The sequence below is a fragment of the Protopterus annectens genome, chromosome 11.part0 (assembly GCF_019279795.1).
Source record: "Protopterus annectens isolate FY-2018-M chromosome 11.part0, PAN1.0, whole genome shotgun sequence".
Lineage (NCBI taxonomy): Eukaryota > Metazoa > Chordata > Ceratodontiformes > Protopteridae > Protopterus > Protopterus annectens.
Genome location: NC_056745.1, coordinates 276,349,253 through 276,364,463, shown reverse-complemented (window position 1 = coordinate 276,364,463; position 15,211 = coordinate 276,349,253). Strand labels below are relative to the sequence as shown.

The following is a 15,211-nucleotide window of genomic DNA, read 5'->3' as shown; positions in this document are numbered from 1 at the left end:
ACAAAAGCGCTTGATATTTCATATTTTTCAGACTTTTTGGATTCTATGTTGTGGATTGTTTGTATCGAAGTAGTTTTTAATGAAGAAGGAATTTCTGATTTGAACTATTGGTCTCAGTCTCCTTATTTACCAGCTTCCGAGGTATTTTATTTGTTATAGAGCATAGTTTTGCCTCAAAGACTGTGGACAGTTTTCCTGAGTTTATATATATATATATATATATATATATATATATATATATATATATATATATACAGATAGATCATAGGAAGTTACTACGCTAATGGCTCTAGGGCCCTTACAACCCTAGCTAAGTTCTACCCTTATTTCCATGATTAGTCCCTGTACAAGCAAGATACAGGTGGAACCCCCAGGGGGAATTTATGGTTACCCATCCAATTGTTCAGATTGCATTTGAAGATGCCCAATGAGGTGTTCTGTTTGATATGAAGTGGGAGTCTGTTCCAAAGGTGTGGTAACCTCTGGGAGACAAAATATGTCCCTCCAGCAGGTTCTATTAACGTCACATACTAGATTAAGCTCTTTAGTGCGAGTAACCTGTGTACCATTTGACTTACAGATATGCAGCATTTCCAATAAAGCAGGGCCAGAGATTGCCTTGTATGCAAGACAGAAATTGCCTCTGAGTATTTTGTGTGAAACAGAATAAAGTGACAGTGATTTCAGATGATCCTCATAGGACAGATGCTGAAGACCTTGAATTTTCTTTGTGAAGAACCTTTGTTGTCTCTCCAATTGCTGCAGGTGGTTGTAAAGGTACATACCAAAGGGGGTGTTGTACTCAGTTATTGGCCTGCTGAGGGAAGAGTAAAGGGAGATTATAATTTCATTTTTCTGGAGGCAATGCCCTTACTCATGAAGCAATAAGATGAACAGTATAGAATGTCCTTCTTACCACTGTGGAGACATGGTGGTGAAAGGTAAGGTTGCTGTCATCCTGTGTGCCCAGGTCTCTCACCACTGAATGCGTACTTAATGTGTTGCGTTTGATTTGGCAGTTGGCAGGAACATCATTCTTACTAAAATGGATGATAATACATTATCAATGCACACACACACACACACACATATATATATATATATATATATATATATATATATATATATATATATATTTTTTTTTTTCCAGGCACTGTGCTAGCTGCTGCCAATATCATGTAGTAAGGTAAATAATCATTTAATATATATATATATATATATATATATATATATAGGGGGGGCATAAAGCTCTTAAACTCTTGACTGTCCTTGATTTTGCCTCATATTTTGGTCTATTTTGTAAAACGTGTGCTGCTCCAACAAATCAGTGAGGATTACAAATACTAAATAATGACAGACATTTGAGTTTCAGACTTAGCCTTCTGACAAAAGCATACTAATGCAAGGAGTTGTTATTCTATCAATTTTAATTATATAAAGGCAATATCTGTCTCTGATATTGAAAGGTGTTTGATGGGATTACAGTGAATTGCACAGAGTACACTCCATTCTAACTGTGGTGAGCTGAAAAGATATATTCTAGTGTGGTAGTTATTTATTTATTCATTCATTTGATGCAGACTTCTAAGTTATACAGTTGAAGTTATACAAGTTGTTGCAACTGATGATCACATCTGAGTGTACAAGCTCACATACGTATTTATGTATGGGGGGGCACAGAAGCAATCTAATGTCCTAAATTTGCAGAAATCTCTGATTTCTTTCTATCATATTTTGATCTGTTCTTTGTAAAATTTTGTTTCAGTAAGAACTACAATTAGTAACTAATGATGACATACGTCTGAGATTCAGACAATAGCCCTCAGAAAAGCATGCTAATACAAACCTGTTATTCCTACAAATTTCTAAATATATAAAGGCAATATCTGTCCATGATTTCAGTCCTTCATCTACCAATATTTTTAGCTTTCTCCTTGATTCTTGAGACAGAGACTGAAATATATTTGTGGAGGGGGAGGGTAGTACACACTCTTCTGACAACAGTGTAGCAGTTATCTATGTCTTTATTCATTCACAAACCAAACACCTGAGGTATACAGTCAAAGTCATACTAGTGGTTATAATAGATGGTTTTGTGTGTGTGTGTGTGTGTGTGTGTGTGTGTGTGTGTGTGTGTGTGTGTGTGTGTGTGTGTGTGTGTGTGTGTGTGTGTGCGCGCGCGCGCACAGGTGCGTGTGTGAACATTTTGGCAGAGTTACTCTGAGGTAGCCAACTTAGCCTGGCTGAGACCTGGAGAGAATCTAAACTAAATCCTAAGCATCCACAGAGAACTGCAAAAAATAAGTATATCTAAAGCTTGCACTGCACATTTTGAATTGTATCCTGCTTGAATTTTGTTATATTTTAGTGTTGTTGTTGCTGCTGACTAATCTGCTAAATCTAGACTGTTTGGCATTTACTGAGCACTAAAACCAGCCAGCCTATATTAGGAAGGCCCTCCTGTCCCCTTGTGGCAGAAGTGTGCACCCCAGGACCCATTCAAATTGAGGATTGTTGGAAAAGGGCTCAGTTTTGGGTTCTCCCATTGGACAGTTTGAGTTTAAACTGTTTAATTCCACTTGTATTTAAGCACTGCATTTGTGGGTAGCTGCACACCGCACAGCGAGGTTTGGCTCTGCTGTGTATAGACACAAACAGTTAGAAAGACAAATTTTCCTTTGATAACTGCTAGGGAACCCTCCTAGGCTTCCCTGCTCAATGCAGTTGCACACTGCTGCCCAGAGAGGAGAGCAACTCAGCTGCACAATTTGAGGCATCGACTCAGGTCTCTACTCCTTACCTCCCCATAGATTAGCAGATAATTACTAGCCCTATAGCAGAACCTAGTCCATGTAGCCCACCCCCCTACTTATTACGTAATACACCAGGAATAATGGATGGACATTTTCCACCTTTTCCCCAGCCAGCCTGATTGACATGGGCATCCTAAGGCAATCTAGCAACTGCCTAATGTTTACTGACAACTATTATTCCTAATGCAATATGTGAGGGATGTATCTGTACTGTATCAATATTATGAATCTAGAATCAGTTCTCTCTCTCTCTCTCTCTCTCTCTCTCTCTCACACACACACATAACAAACCAGATCTCAAACAGGCTGTCAGCACACACCCTTCACCTCTTCCACAAACCAAGTGCACAACACATAAACCCACATATGTAGAGGTGCTCAATAGAAGTTTACCAAAAGAGCAGAAACCTTACAAGTGCAAACCTTCTGCACATAATACAGTCCCTAGTGAATCCACTACACATAAAAGCAAACATACCAGTGTCTCATCCAATAAGCCCCTAAGGCAAAACATCTCTAAACCAAATGTCCTGGTCATAGGCAACTCCATAGAGAGACACACAGATGTCCCCATCACCAGGCTGGATAAGGAGAAGGTCATAATCAGCTGCCTGTCATGTGCCAGGATCCGATAGATCACACAAACACTCAAGTCTCTCAACAACAAGCATTGTTTTGACACTGTCATAATCCATGTTGGAGTAAATGACTTGAGACATACCTCACTAGACTATATGAAAAGAGACATGACTGAGCTTTCAGATTATGTGTCCCAGGCAGGTATGTCCCTAGTCTTAAGTAACATTCTACCTTCACCCAGGATGATGCCTAAATACAAACTAAAAATGATTGACTTCAACAACTGGCTTAGCTTCTGGTGTCAATCTAGGGGCATCCAGTATTTATCAGCCTGGGATGATATGGTCAACAGACCACGCTGCTTTGCCAAATATGCTTTTCAACTGTCACCTCTTGGCTTTCAGTTATTGGCAAAGGTACTTGCCTCTCTCAATAGTGCCTTTTTTAGGCAGTCATAAAAACAAAATTCTTGACATAAAAGTCTCCTCTAGAGACAAACACAAGGTTATGCTCCTAATGCTAGGAGTCTAAATCAGAAACTGCACTCACTGGAAGCACTCCTTATTTTGGAAGATGCCAATTTCTGTGCAGTCACAGAGACATTATTCAAGGCTGCAGAGAGTACCGCAGCTATGCAAGGCTGCAATGCCTTCCACACATTCAGACCACAAAATGAATGTGAAAGAACCAAAGGAGAAGGTGTAACCATCTTCAGTAAAGACAAATACGCCTCAAGATTGGTTAAATATTATGACTCTTCGAGTTACTCCAAGTCCAACTAACTGTGGGAAAGACACCTCCCCCTCCACTTCATTGTTAGCTAAGGTTCCAGGACTTTGTTAACACAAATGCTCCGGAACAGATAGTCAGCACCTCCACAAGAGGCTGTAATGTCCTTGACTTAGTAATCACCAATGTGGGGGATTGTTGCACCACCACATGTGTGGGATTCTTCCTGGTAAAGTCCAATCATAAATCAGTCTCATTCAAAGTAACAACCATTCCTGACCCCCCTCAGGAGCAAAAAAGTTTAAAAATTTCCCCAAAGCAAACTATAGCCTCCTAAGTGATGGTATAAATTGTTTGAAACCCCCTGCCACCACTGACAGCAATGACTTTGATACTGAGGTGTTTACAAATTCCCTGTATAAACACCTATACAAATGTATAGACTCAGCCATACCTGAACAAATCAAAACAAGGTCCTCACAAAAAAAAAAAAAAACAAGCCACCCTGGTGGACATCTAGCATAAATAGGTTATATAACAACAGAAAGGAACTGCTGTCAAATAATAAGAGGGAACGGTTTCAGCAGAAGAACACCCTCCACAGCTTAAACAAGGAAATTAGGCATATTGTAAAGTCATCTAAAGCTAATTATGAAACTAAATTAGTATCCCTAGCTAAGGATAACCATAAGGCATTTTTAGCTATGTTTAAAACCTAAAATGGAAGGCCCAGCTTTGTGCTGAAATAGTAGTGGATGGTACCACTTATAATGAGACAGTGGACATTGCCAAACTGCCTGTTCCCACCAACCATACCCCAAAGCATACCTGTCACCAGTACTCTACGCAGTATTACCAAAGAGAAGATCATAACTGTACTCTCCAAGGCCAAAAGCACAGCCTCTATGGGACCTGATAACACCCCAGACTGCTTACTAAATGGTCTAAAACAGATGTTAGTGGAACCACTGTACACTTTTTTCAACCACAGTCTATGTACTGGCTTTGTCCCAACAGAGTGGAAAACAGCAACTGTAATACCCTTGGACAAAGGGGGTTCCTCAACCCAACACCAGCCTACAGACCCATAAGCCTAACCAGCCTTATCTGTAAGTCCATGAAGAGAATCATCATGGACCTCATCAATATGGATATAGGAGACCTTCAAACTCTTGACCCAACCCAGTTTGGCTTTGTCAAGGGGGAAATCATGTCTATTAAACTGGTGGACATCTTTGAGAGTGTCACCAAAGTACTATATGAAGGTAAAACAGTAAATGCTGCATATCTTGACTTGGCCAATGCCTTTGACACAATCCCCCACTCAGGCATCAATGAGAAAGTCACCTGGGGACTAACCCATGTGTCATTTGATGCATATCCAACTGGCTCACCTACAGAATGCATACAATCAAAGTTGGAGATTCCACCTCTACCAGCAGACTTGTTGCCAGTGGTGTTCCACAAGGTTCTGTGCTGGGCTCCCTACTGTTTGGAATCTATTTCTCAGAAATTCAGGTGAAAATAGATGGCCTGTGGTTTACCAAGTTCGCTGATGACTACAAACTGGGTGGAATCATAGAAACCCCCAACAATGTCAATATTCTACAAAATGGGCTCACACAGATAAACGATTGACACAAGAGCCATGGACTTAATCTCAGTGCAAAATAATGCATTATCATCACCTTTGGCAAAGAAGTCTGCAACTTGCAACATTAATAATACCCCACTATGTTCAAACCTAGTGGTGGGAGATTTGGGAATGCATGTAGATAGCAACCTTACTTTTGATCACCATGTAGCCACAGTGATAAGGAAGGCTTTCTATATTGCACATCTCATAAATAAGGGCATAGCATCTAACGTTAAGGAGGTTATAACTCCTCTGTACTTGGTCCTCATCAGACCAATAATAGAGTACAATGCTCCCTTCTGTATGTACCAGACATCTGTAGCAAATGGAGAGACCTTAGAGGTTTCCCACAAGGAAGATTCAAGGCCTAAAACACATGCCTACATGGACATACTGAAGGCCCAGTCACTGTACTCTGTGCTGTATAGACTGCTTAGAGGTGACTTGTGCCAGGCCTACACAGCAGTCTCAAACCCTGCCTTAATGGAAATACAGCACATCCGCAAATCAAATGGGGCAAAAGTCACCAGCTGTAGGGATCTTAACCTAGCCTGCGACATTAACAGAACATGCTGGAAAGACAGATATATCTCCCAGAGGTTGCCACTCCTCTGGAACAAGCTCCTAATTCATGTAAACAGAGCTCAATGAACCTATTTAAGCATAACTTGGACAATTGGATGAGAAACTATAAATTTATCCCAGGGGTTTGACCTATCCCCCTTTTGGACAGGGGCAACCAGTGCTGATCTTAGATTTGCATTGCAAATATAGACTATATGTCGTGGTCTATAAGGGAACAAGAGTATAATATGGCTAGGCTTGTAAAGGTCCTAGGGCCAATAGCCTAGTAACCTCCTATGATCCTATGAGATAGACAGATACATGTATATATAAAATGAGGGGTGTAGATGCTCTGAACTGTCCCCTGTTTTGCAAAATGTCCCTGAATTTTTGTGTCATACTTTGGTCTCCTCCATTTAAAGTTTGTGGTTTAGCAGAATTACAGTCAGTAAATAATGGTGACAGACATTTGAGTTTCATACTTAGTCACCTTAAAAAATGCACATTAATGCAAAGCCTGTTATTCTAGCAATAGTTGTCCCTGATTTTGGTCATTTGTCCACCATTATTTTGGCTTTCTTCTCTCTCAAGATGTTGAAATGTTTGTGGATTTGGGGATTACACATTGTATACTTACAGCAGTGAGCTCTGCATATGAATTCCTGTTATTGAATGTAACAAGTTTGTTATAACTTCTTTACTTTCCATCATTGTCATACATCAGCATTGTACTCAATATGTGGCTGTCCATGGCAGTCTGTGCAGGCTGTGTATGACAGCAGGTCATCATTGGCAGGCAGAGTCTCATGGAGTAGCATTGTCATCTAACTTGAGCTTGGTTCTCTGATTGACTTTTTTGGCTGTGATTACTTCTATGTGGAGTCTGCATGCACTCCATGTGGGTTTTAGCTATGTGCTTTGGTTTCTACTCCCACACCCTCATTTGTATGATATGCGTCTCTGGCCATTTGCACTTTTACTTTTTTCTTTTTAAACACGAAACATCTTTATTAAACCATTACCTACTACATAGACAATCATACATTTATATAAATTAAAACAAACTACACCAACGCAATCCTAGTCACAAGCATTTTACATCACAAACCACACTGACACACTCCCAGATGCAAACATTATACATCACTTATAATCTAACCATTCTTTCTCACTCAAACATTACATAGCTCATTTAAGTCCTGCTGCCTTTTAGATCTCATTCCTCCCTTGTATGAATTGTTCCCACAATTTCCATTTTTTCCTATGTAGTTTGTTTCTATCTTTTTCTAAAGATCTCAATTCCAGTTGTTTTATCTCTGTTACTATATTCACTACTTCTAATATAGTTGGTTTAGATTTTGATTTCCATTTTCTAGTAATTGTTTTTTGGCAGCCACCATTGTTAGACACAGCAAGGCTTTACCATGTCTAGGCAATTCTGATTCTGTATCATAGTCCAGAAAAATCATCCCCTTGTCAGATCAACCTGCCCACCCAGTATCTCCAACAATGCATCCCACAGGGAATCTTTAAAGTCTGCCACTCCCAGAAAATATGTTCCCAATTACTGCTTTCTTCCCCTTCACACTTCTAACATTTGCTGTCTGCCTGAGGAACAATTCTCTGGAGTTTACTTGGGGTATAAAAATATCTATGTAAACATTTCTATGCAAAAATCTTAAATCTAGATTTTGTTGCATATTTGGGAGACATATTTCTACCTTTACTTTTGTCTCAATCTAATACCAAAGGGGTACAAAGTGGGTAACTATCTCTTTGCAGAGGCAGGAAAGCAGGCAGTATTCCCAAACAGGACTTCGTATGCTTGCATTTGTCTTTCCAGTTTTTTGGGGAATTACACTTTTGTTAGCTTTGAATATTAAGCTTTTGACAAAACAAAAATAAGATTGAATTTCTTTCCTTACTCTATTTTTGTTCAAGCTATAAATCCAAAATTTGTATAAAAGTTGTAAGATGCATATCAGAGCACTTATAACAGTATGACTTCTGGGGAGCAAGCCCTAGCTTAAACACTTGCATCCTCTTGACTTACTACACTAGAATCTTGGCCAGTTAAGGTGTGTTAAAAGCATGGTGGGGAAGCTAGAAAGAAAAGTAAAGTGCTGAATAGCAAGGAAAACATAAACTATACGGATGGTATGGGGCCAGGATGAAGGAAAATAGAGGAAGGGCACTTAGGGAAGTACAAAGAGGGAGGGAGGGACTAGTGCGCACCAGGGGACCTAGGAGTCCTTTGTCTATGGTTGTATTTCATTTAAGGCTGGCATTGTTGATTGCAGTCAGACATGTGAGGTGTATATAGTCAGTAAAGTGGCTATAATGTATGGGTACCTACTGAGGTAGTCTACAGATGAAAGTGAATACCTGCATCTGCATCTGTTTGTTCACTGGTAAAGGTCATTGACCTACTGCAATATAGTGCACTTCCTTCTAGTTAGCACCACCCATTCAGTTGCTTCCTGCTGCTCCCCTCTTGCTTTGAAGTCACCTGCCATCACTGTCCTTCAGCAAATACAGAGGAATGTAACCAGAATGATGCCTAACACAGGATGCAAAAAATAACTTTCTTCAATGAGATGCTAAAACAGTGCTATTAACAGCAGAAACAGCACTTCATACCTCTTGTAATAACACCAAGGTTTTCCTTTTGCATTACACTACCTATAAAGCTGCTCCAAATTAACTCAAGGGGAAACAGCTGTAGACTTTTGTTTTTTTTTTGCTTTGGCACTAGTGATCAAGGGGATCAATCCATATTTTTTCTAATAGCACTTGGTGTAACACCCAACATTCATGTACACTTTGAACCACTCACCGGTATCAGATCACCATGAAATAGTACCACTTTGCTTTCTTCCTGTCAAGCTACTGGACTCATCTTCAAATCATCTGTAGATGATATTTTTGGACTGTCTGCTGTCAAGTGCAGTGCATGAAGTTTAACGATAATGGTAAACTCATAGTCATCAATTCCTTTTTTTCCAATTTTTACATGGTGTTGGGGTGTCACATCAACATTAGTTAATATGATCAAATCACCTAGAGACAAAGGTTACACCACAGAGTCGCCAGCTCTGATGGTCAAGTGACATTCCATAATGGGCCTTACAGGCTAAATTATAAGGCATGGATAATACACCTGTCTATACCCAGTGATTCCTGGAACAGACAGATTTAGAGATAATGAATCATCTTCTGTTCAGCCTGTAGGTTCAGATATTGCAAAAGTCAATTATGAAGTTCAGGCAAATGATAAGCACTGATCTCCCATCATTCATGGTCATTGTTGTCCTTATAGATAACTAGGAAATTAGGTTAGCAAAACAATTCAATGAGAGTCTTTAAAACTCCACGTGGTACAGAATATAACTACTCTCGCTTTGAAGGCAATAGGCCAGTTGCGTTCAACAGATCTGACTCATCACTTATGTACTGGTACCAGCTGGACTTCCATCCAGTCCCAGTGGTGGAATCTACAGTTTAGAAATAAGATGAACATCTAGGTCAGGGAGATTAGTGCCAAGTTTTAATTCTCCAAAAGAATCAGTTTTACTGATGTACAGTATTGGACAAATTTTTAAGATATTCCCAGCAAAATGAAAATATATTTTCTGGTATTTATAAATTTAGAAATGTCACATAAAATGATCATGAAACTATAGGCATGCATTACACTAAATGAATGAGTCTTATACTGTAGGTATTTAGTCACAGACTTAGAAATTACAATACAAATCATTCAGTGCTATAGTCTTGGAAAGTTAGAAGAAAGATATTCTGAGAACTGTAGTTATCATCAGAGGATGTACAGTCCTATGCCAGATCACCCGAGAGGATAGATTAACAGCACAAAAGATAAAAAGTAAGAGTTAAAAAGTGTCAATAAACTATATAAAGTCTAAGTCTAGAAATAGAAGAAAATGTATCTGAAGTGACTAATTTAAGAGAAAGACAAAGAAAAGATTTGTGAAACAATGGAACAGGTTTATGTTCAGGTTCAAAGGAAGTTTATTACCATACAAGCAACATTGCCTGGACAGAAGTAAAATGTGTTTTATGTAAAAAGCTTAGTCATTTTGTTAAAATGTACAAAATGTCAGAGCTGAAATTCAAGAATATCTGAAAATATTATATATATGGCAAAGCACCAACTTGTAAAAATCCATCTTACAAAAATATATTCAAAGTATCTTAATGATGCCCATAAAGGAAGCTAATGAGCAAAGCAATGGAAACTTGGAAATATTTATGTCTTTGCAATAGCAGAAATACACTAAAGCAAGGTAAAAAGTGATAGCATATGTAATTAACCAAAATGTAAGAAGGCTGATAGATTTTGGTGAATGAGTAAATATGACTTGCAATGACTTATTCCAAAATTTTAGATGACTGCCACAATTACACAAGGCTACTACAAGAAATACCTGTGGAAGCATGGAGATGTTTAGGAAAAATGGCAGTGGAGTTTTCAACCAGATTGTTTAATGAAATCTTGGAATGTAAGAGGATGCCTGAGGAGTGGAAAAAAGTGTTTTGGCACGATTTTTAAGAATAACAGTGATGTGCAGAGCTGTAGTAACTAAAGAGGGATTAAACTGATCAGTCACAGCATGAAGTTATGGGAAAGAGTAGTGGAAGCTAGGTTAAGAAGGGAGATGATGATTAGTGATCAGCAGTATGGTTTCATGCCGAGAAAGAGAACTACAGATGCGATGTTTGCTCTGAGAGTGTTGATGGAGAAGTACAGATAAGGTCAGAAGGAGTTGCATTGTGTCTTTTTGGGCTTAGAGAAAGCATATGACAGGGTGCCTAGAGAGGAGTTGTGGTATTGTATGAGGAAGTCGGGAGTGGCAGTGAAGTATGTAAGAGTAGTACAGGATATGTACTATGGTAGTGTGACAGTGGTGAGGTCTATGGAGGGATTGACAGATGCATTTAAGGTGGCAGTGGGATTACATCAAGGATCAGCTCTGAGCCCTTTCTTATTTGCAATGGTGATGGACAGGTTGACAGACGAGATCAGACAGGAGCCCCACGGACTATGATGTTTGCAGATCACATTGTGATCTGTACTGAGAGTAGGGAACAAGTTGAGGAGACATGGAGATATGCTCTAGAGAGGAGAGGAATGAAGGTCAGCAGGACTAAGACAGAATATATGTATGTAAATGTGAGGGAGGATAGCGGAATGGTGAGGTTGCAGGGAGTAGGGCTGGTGAAGGTGGATGAGTTTAAGTACTCGGGATTAACACTTCAGAGTAATGCTGAGTGTGGAAGAGAGGTGAAGAAGAGAGTACAGACAGGGTGGAGTGGGTAGAGAAGAGTGTCAGGAGTGATTTGTGACAGATGAGTACCAGTAAGAGTGAAAGGGAAGGTATACAAGAGGGTAGTGAGACCAACTATGTTATGCAGGTTGGAGACAGTGGCACTGACAAAAAGGCAGGAGTCAGAGCTGGACATGGCAGAGTTAAAGATGTTAAGATTTGCACTGGGTGTGACGAGGATGGACAGGAGAAGGAATCAGTATATTAGAGGGTCAGCTGAGGTTGGATGGTTTGGAGACAAAGCCAGAGAGGTAAGATTGTGTTGGTTTTGACGTGCTGAGGAGGGATGTTCAGTATATTGAGAAAAGTATGCTAAGGATGGAGCTGCCAGGTAAGAGGAAAAGAGGAAGGCCTAAGATAAGGTTTATGGATGTGGTGAGAGAGGACATGCAGGTGGTTGGTGTGACAGAGCAAAATGCAAAGGACAGGAAGAAATGGAAACAGATGATCCGCTGTGGCGACCCATAACGGCAACAGCCAAAAGAAAAAGAAGAAGAAAAAGGACTGATGTGCTTTTCCATTTAAAGTCTGTTTTGAAACTGAAGTTCAAATTAATAAGAGAGCCCAAGCACTGTAATAGTCAGTATATTACTAGAAGGACCATCATTTTTGAGTTACCCCCACGCCAGTCTCTTTATTTAATGCAAAAACTAGGCATCATTGACTCAATTATTTACATTTGCATGGATAAACACATTACTGAGTATAAGAAAGGGTTCAACGGCAGCAAGAAGTTAAAAGCTGACCAAATGAAACATTATAAATGTTTCATTTAAGTCAGTGATGGTGAACCTATGACACTCGTATCAAAGGTGACACATGCCACAACGTTTTGGGTGACACACCAACAATCACCAACACCTGAGTTACCAAAGACACTGCTTTGCATTCAATGCTCATGTGAAGTCCACTGAATTGTTTTGTGCCAGGAGCTTTTGACACCCCAAACCCAAAAGGTTTGCCATCACTGATTTAAGTCAGCAGCTCAAACACATAGAACATTTCCATTCTCTTTTAGGTAAAAGGTTGAAGAGTAGAAGGCAAAGCCCAAAAAAAGTAAATAAAGATATACATGTCCCATCACCTTTGACTTCTTCCATAATAATTTAAAAAAGTCATAAAAAGTGTCAAGAATTTGTATTGAATTTGCATGAGGCACAGTGGGCAATCCAGATGAAAATGCATTTAGCAATGACTGTGGATGTCATCAATTAACTGAATTATTCCAGCATATTTAGTAAACTGGATTTGAAGGCAGGTTGTCCTCAAATAGAGTTACACTTTCAGAGAAGAAGCATTACTGCATTTTTCAATCATTTGTGTTTAAGGGTACACAAGAGGTTACATTCCAGAGTAAGAGCAGAAGCAGAAATTTCCCAATGTACAATGCAGCAAGTTAGATAGAAAATATGATTGGACAGAGGCTGCAATTTAAAAAAAAATCCTGGGTTTAGTATAATTTAGTCAGCTGATCTCTATAGCCTGCAGCATGTAATTTATGCCCTTCTTACATTAATGTTCGCTTTTTAATGGTTTACATTTTATGAATTTTTAATCATTCATTTTCAAAATGAGGTTAATAAATTTGCATCCTTACAGCACAGTGCGTGTGCATTTCCGTTCTGGTGTCAGTTTGTACAATCATTTTTGGTCCACTTTATCTAAATGAATGAAAATATACTTATTCAGACTTGGCAGTTAGCTTTATCTAGCCCCAAGAGACAATGAACTATGTTAAACTTTTTCTGATGGTCCACTTGTAATTTTCACTTCTATGCCAACTCCACTATTCCTCAGCTAAGGCAGTGTGATAAGCTTTTCTGTAATTCAGAAAAATAAATATTTATTGTAGAAGGTGGCCAGGCTGGTTACTTCTGAATAGACTTCATCTTTTTTCTTCTGACAAGCAGTGTCCTCATTCATCCTAGCACCTTTCAGTAATACAATAAAACAGTTAATCTTCCAAAACAGTGGAAGGTTATGTACACAATTATCCCAAGAATTCTTCTTGATGGTCTCCAAGGGAGAATAAAAAACAACCAGTTTCAGTTTGGTTACCAAGGTTTTTGCTGATTCTACTATTATTGTAGTCAAACTACCACAGTTTATATTGTTTCCTCCTACAGTATTGACTTGCAGGTTGACTAATGTGCATGTATTTACAGCAGACCTATAATTAAAGTTAATTTAACCTGAAGTAAGGATGTATGTGTTTTGAATACAAAAATTATTTAAAGTTGATAATGTTTTTGCACTTTTACTTTCTACAGACTTTCAGACTGACAGTTCTTACAGAAATCTATGATGAGCTGATCAATCAATATATTTAACCACTCAATGCACTGTACACAAGGAGTCCTCAGGTCTACATTTATTTGAAGAACAAGATGGTATATGGAAAAAGTAAAGCCAAGTTACTGCCTCAATACTGTACTGTAATGTTTTACAATATAACAAAGGATATGCCCGTTAATTTGCCAGAGAATTGTATTTTAAATGTTTACATTGGTATAGTGTTCACCATATCTTTTATATTTCCCTTGTTAATGTACTGTATATTTTGGTTTATGAATTTGTGATATATCATTTGTCTAAACAATCTAGTATGGATAAACACATTCCATATAATTCTCGGGCTGTATATGTCTTACAATCATCAGATGATGCACACACAGCAAGTTTTAATACATCAAAGGCATCTTATATTTTGTTTACTTCACAAACAGGGAGTTTACATGTACTACTTTGCAAGTGATGACAGGCTATTTGCCATACACTAGAATAGTGCAATACTGCTTTGCTATTCTGATATGTGCCTTCAAGGTGCTCTGCATACTGAGAACATTTATACTTAGCACAGGATTAGGACAGTGGCTAAATTTAAATCTTCTTTTTCAAAACGGTCCACTCCAGTTTCATAAATTAAGCATATCCCCTTTTCTTGGTCAAACTGTTTACGAGTTAACATTATTTAGCTGAGATGTGTGAAATTCTAGTCAGCTTAGAAGACAGAATAGTTTCTTCAGATTGATTTACAGATCAACTCATTGTGATCTATGTGAAATCAAAATAGAAAATAAATAAGTAAATAAATGAATGAATAGAATATTACAAGACTAATTTTATAGGAAGCAAAATGTATACCATAAAGTACAGTAGAGAGTCGATTATCCGAACAGCCAATCATCAGAGTCAACCTTCCATAGCTTTTGGGTAAGAAAAATCTGAATATGTAAACATTATATGTATTCACTTGAGCATCATCTAAAGTGTCTTCTGTGTGGAGACATGCGTGAATGGGTGTACCTTCATTGAAGGTTGTACGTCAGGGTTGGCAACTCGGAACGTAAAAATCTGCTGCCAATCATTAGCAGACTGGAGTTCCGCTGTGGCGACCCCTAACCAGGAAAAGCCGAAAGATACAACAACAACAACTTGAGCATGTTTTTTGAGCTTGTAGCCAGCTTATGTGTGAAAAATATTCTTTATTGTCCACTGGAATTGCTGAATGGCTGAAAAGTGTATTCCTGAGTGCCAAAAAATCA

The 15,211-nt window shown here is 38.7% G+C and overlaps 1 protein-coding gene across 1 annotated transcript in view; it reads left to right on the top strand.

The window, feature by feature from the left end:
- DRAM1 (DNA damage regulated autophagy modulator 1) overlaps positions 1–14,980 on the top strand; it is a 494,152-nt gene extending 479,172 nt beyond the window's left edge. Inside the window, exon 7 of the mRNA XM_044087749.1 lies at positions 13,937–14,980. Within this exon, the coding sequence (XP_043943684.1) occupies positions 13,937–13,996 (60 nt within the window). The 3' untranslated portion in view covers positions 13,997–14,980. The remainder of the gene's footprint in view (positions 1–13,936) is intronic.
- Positions 14,981–15,211: the final 231 nt, after the last annotated feature.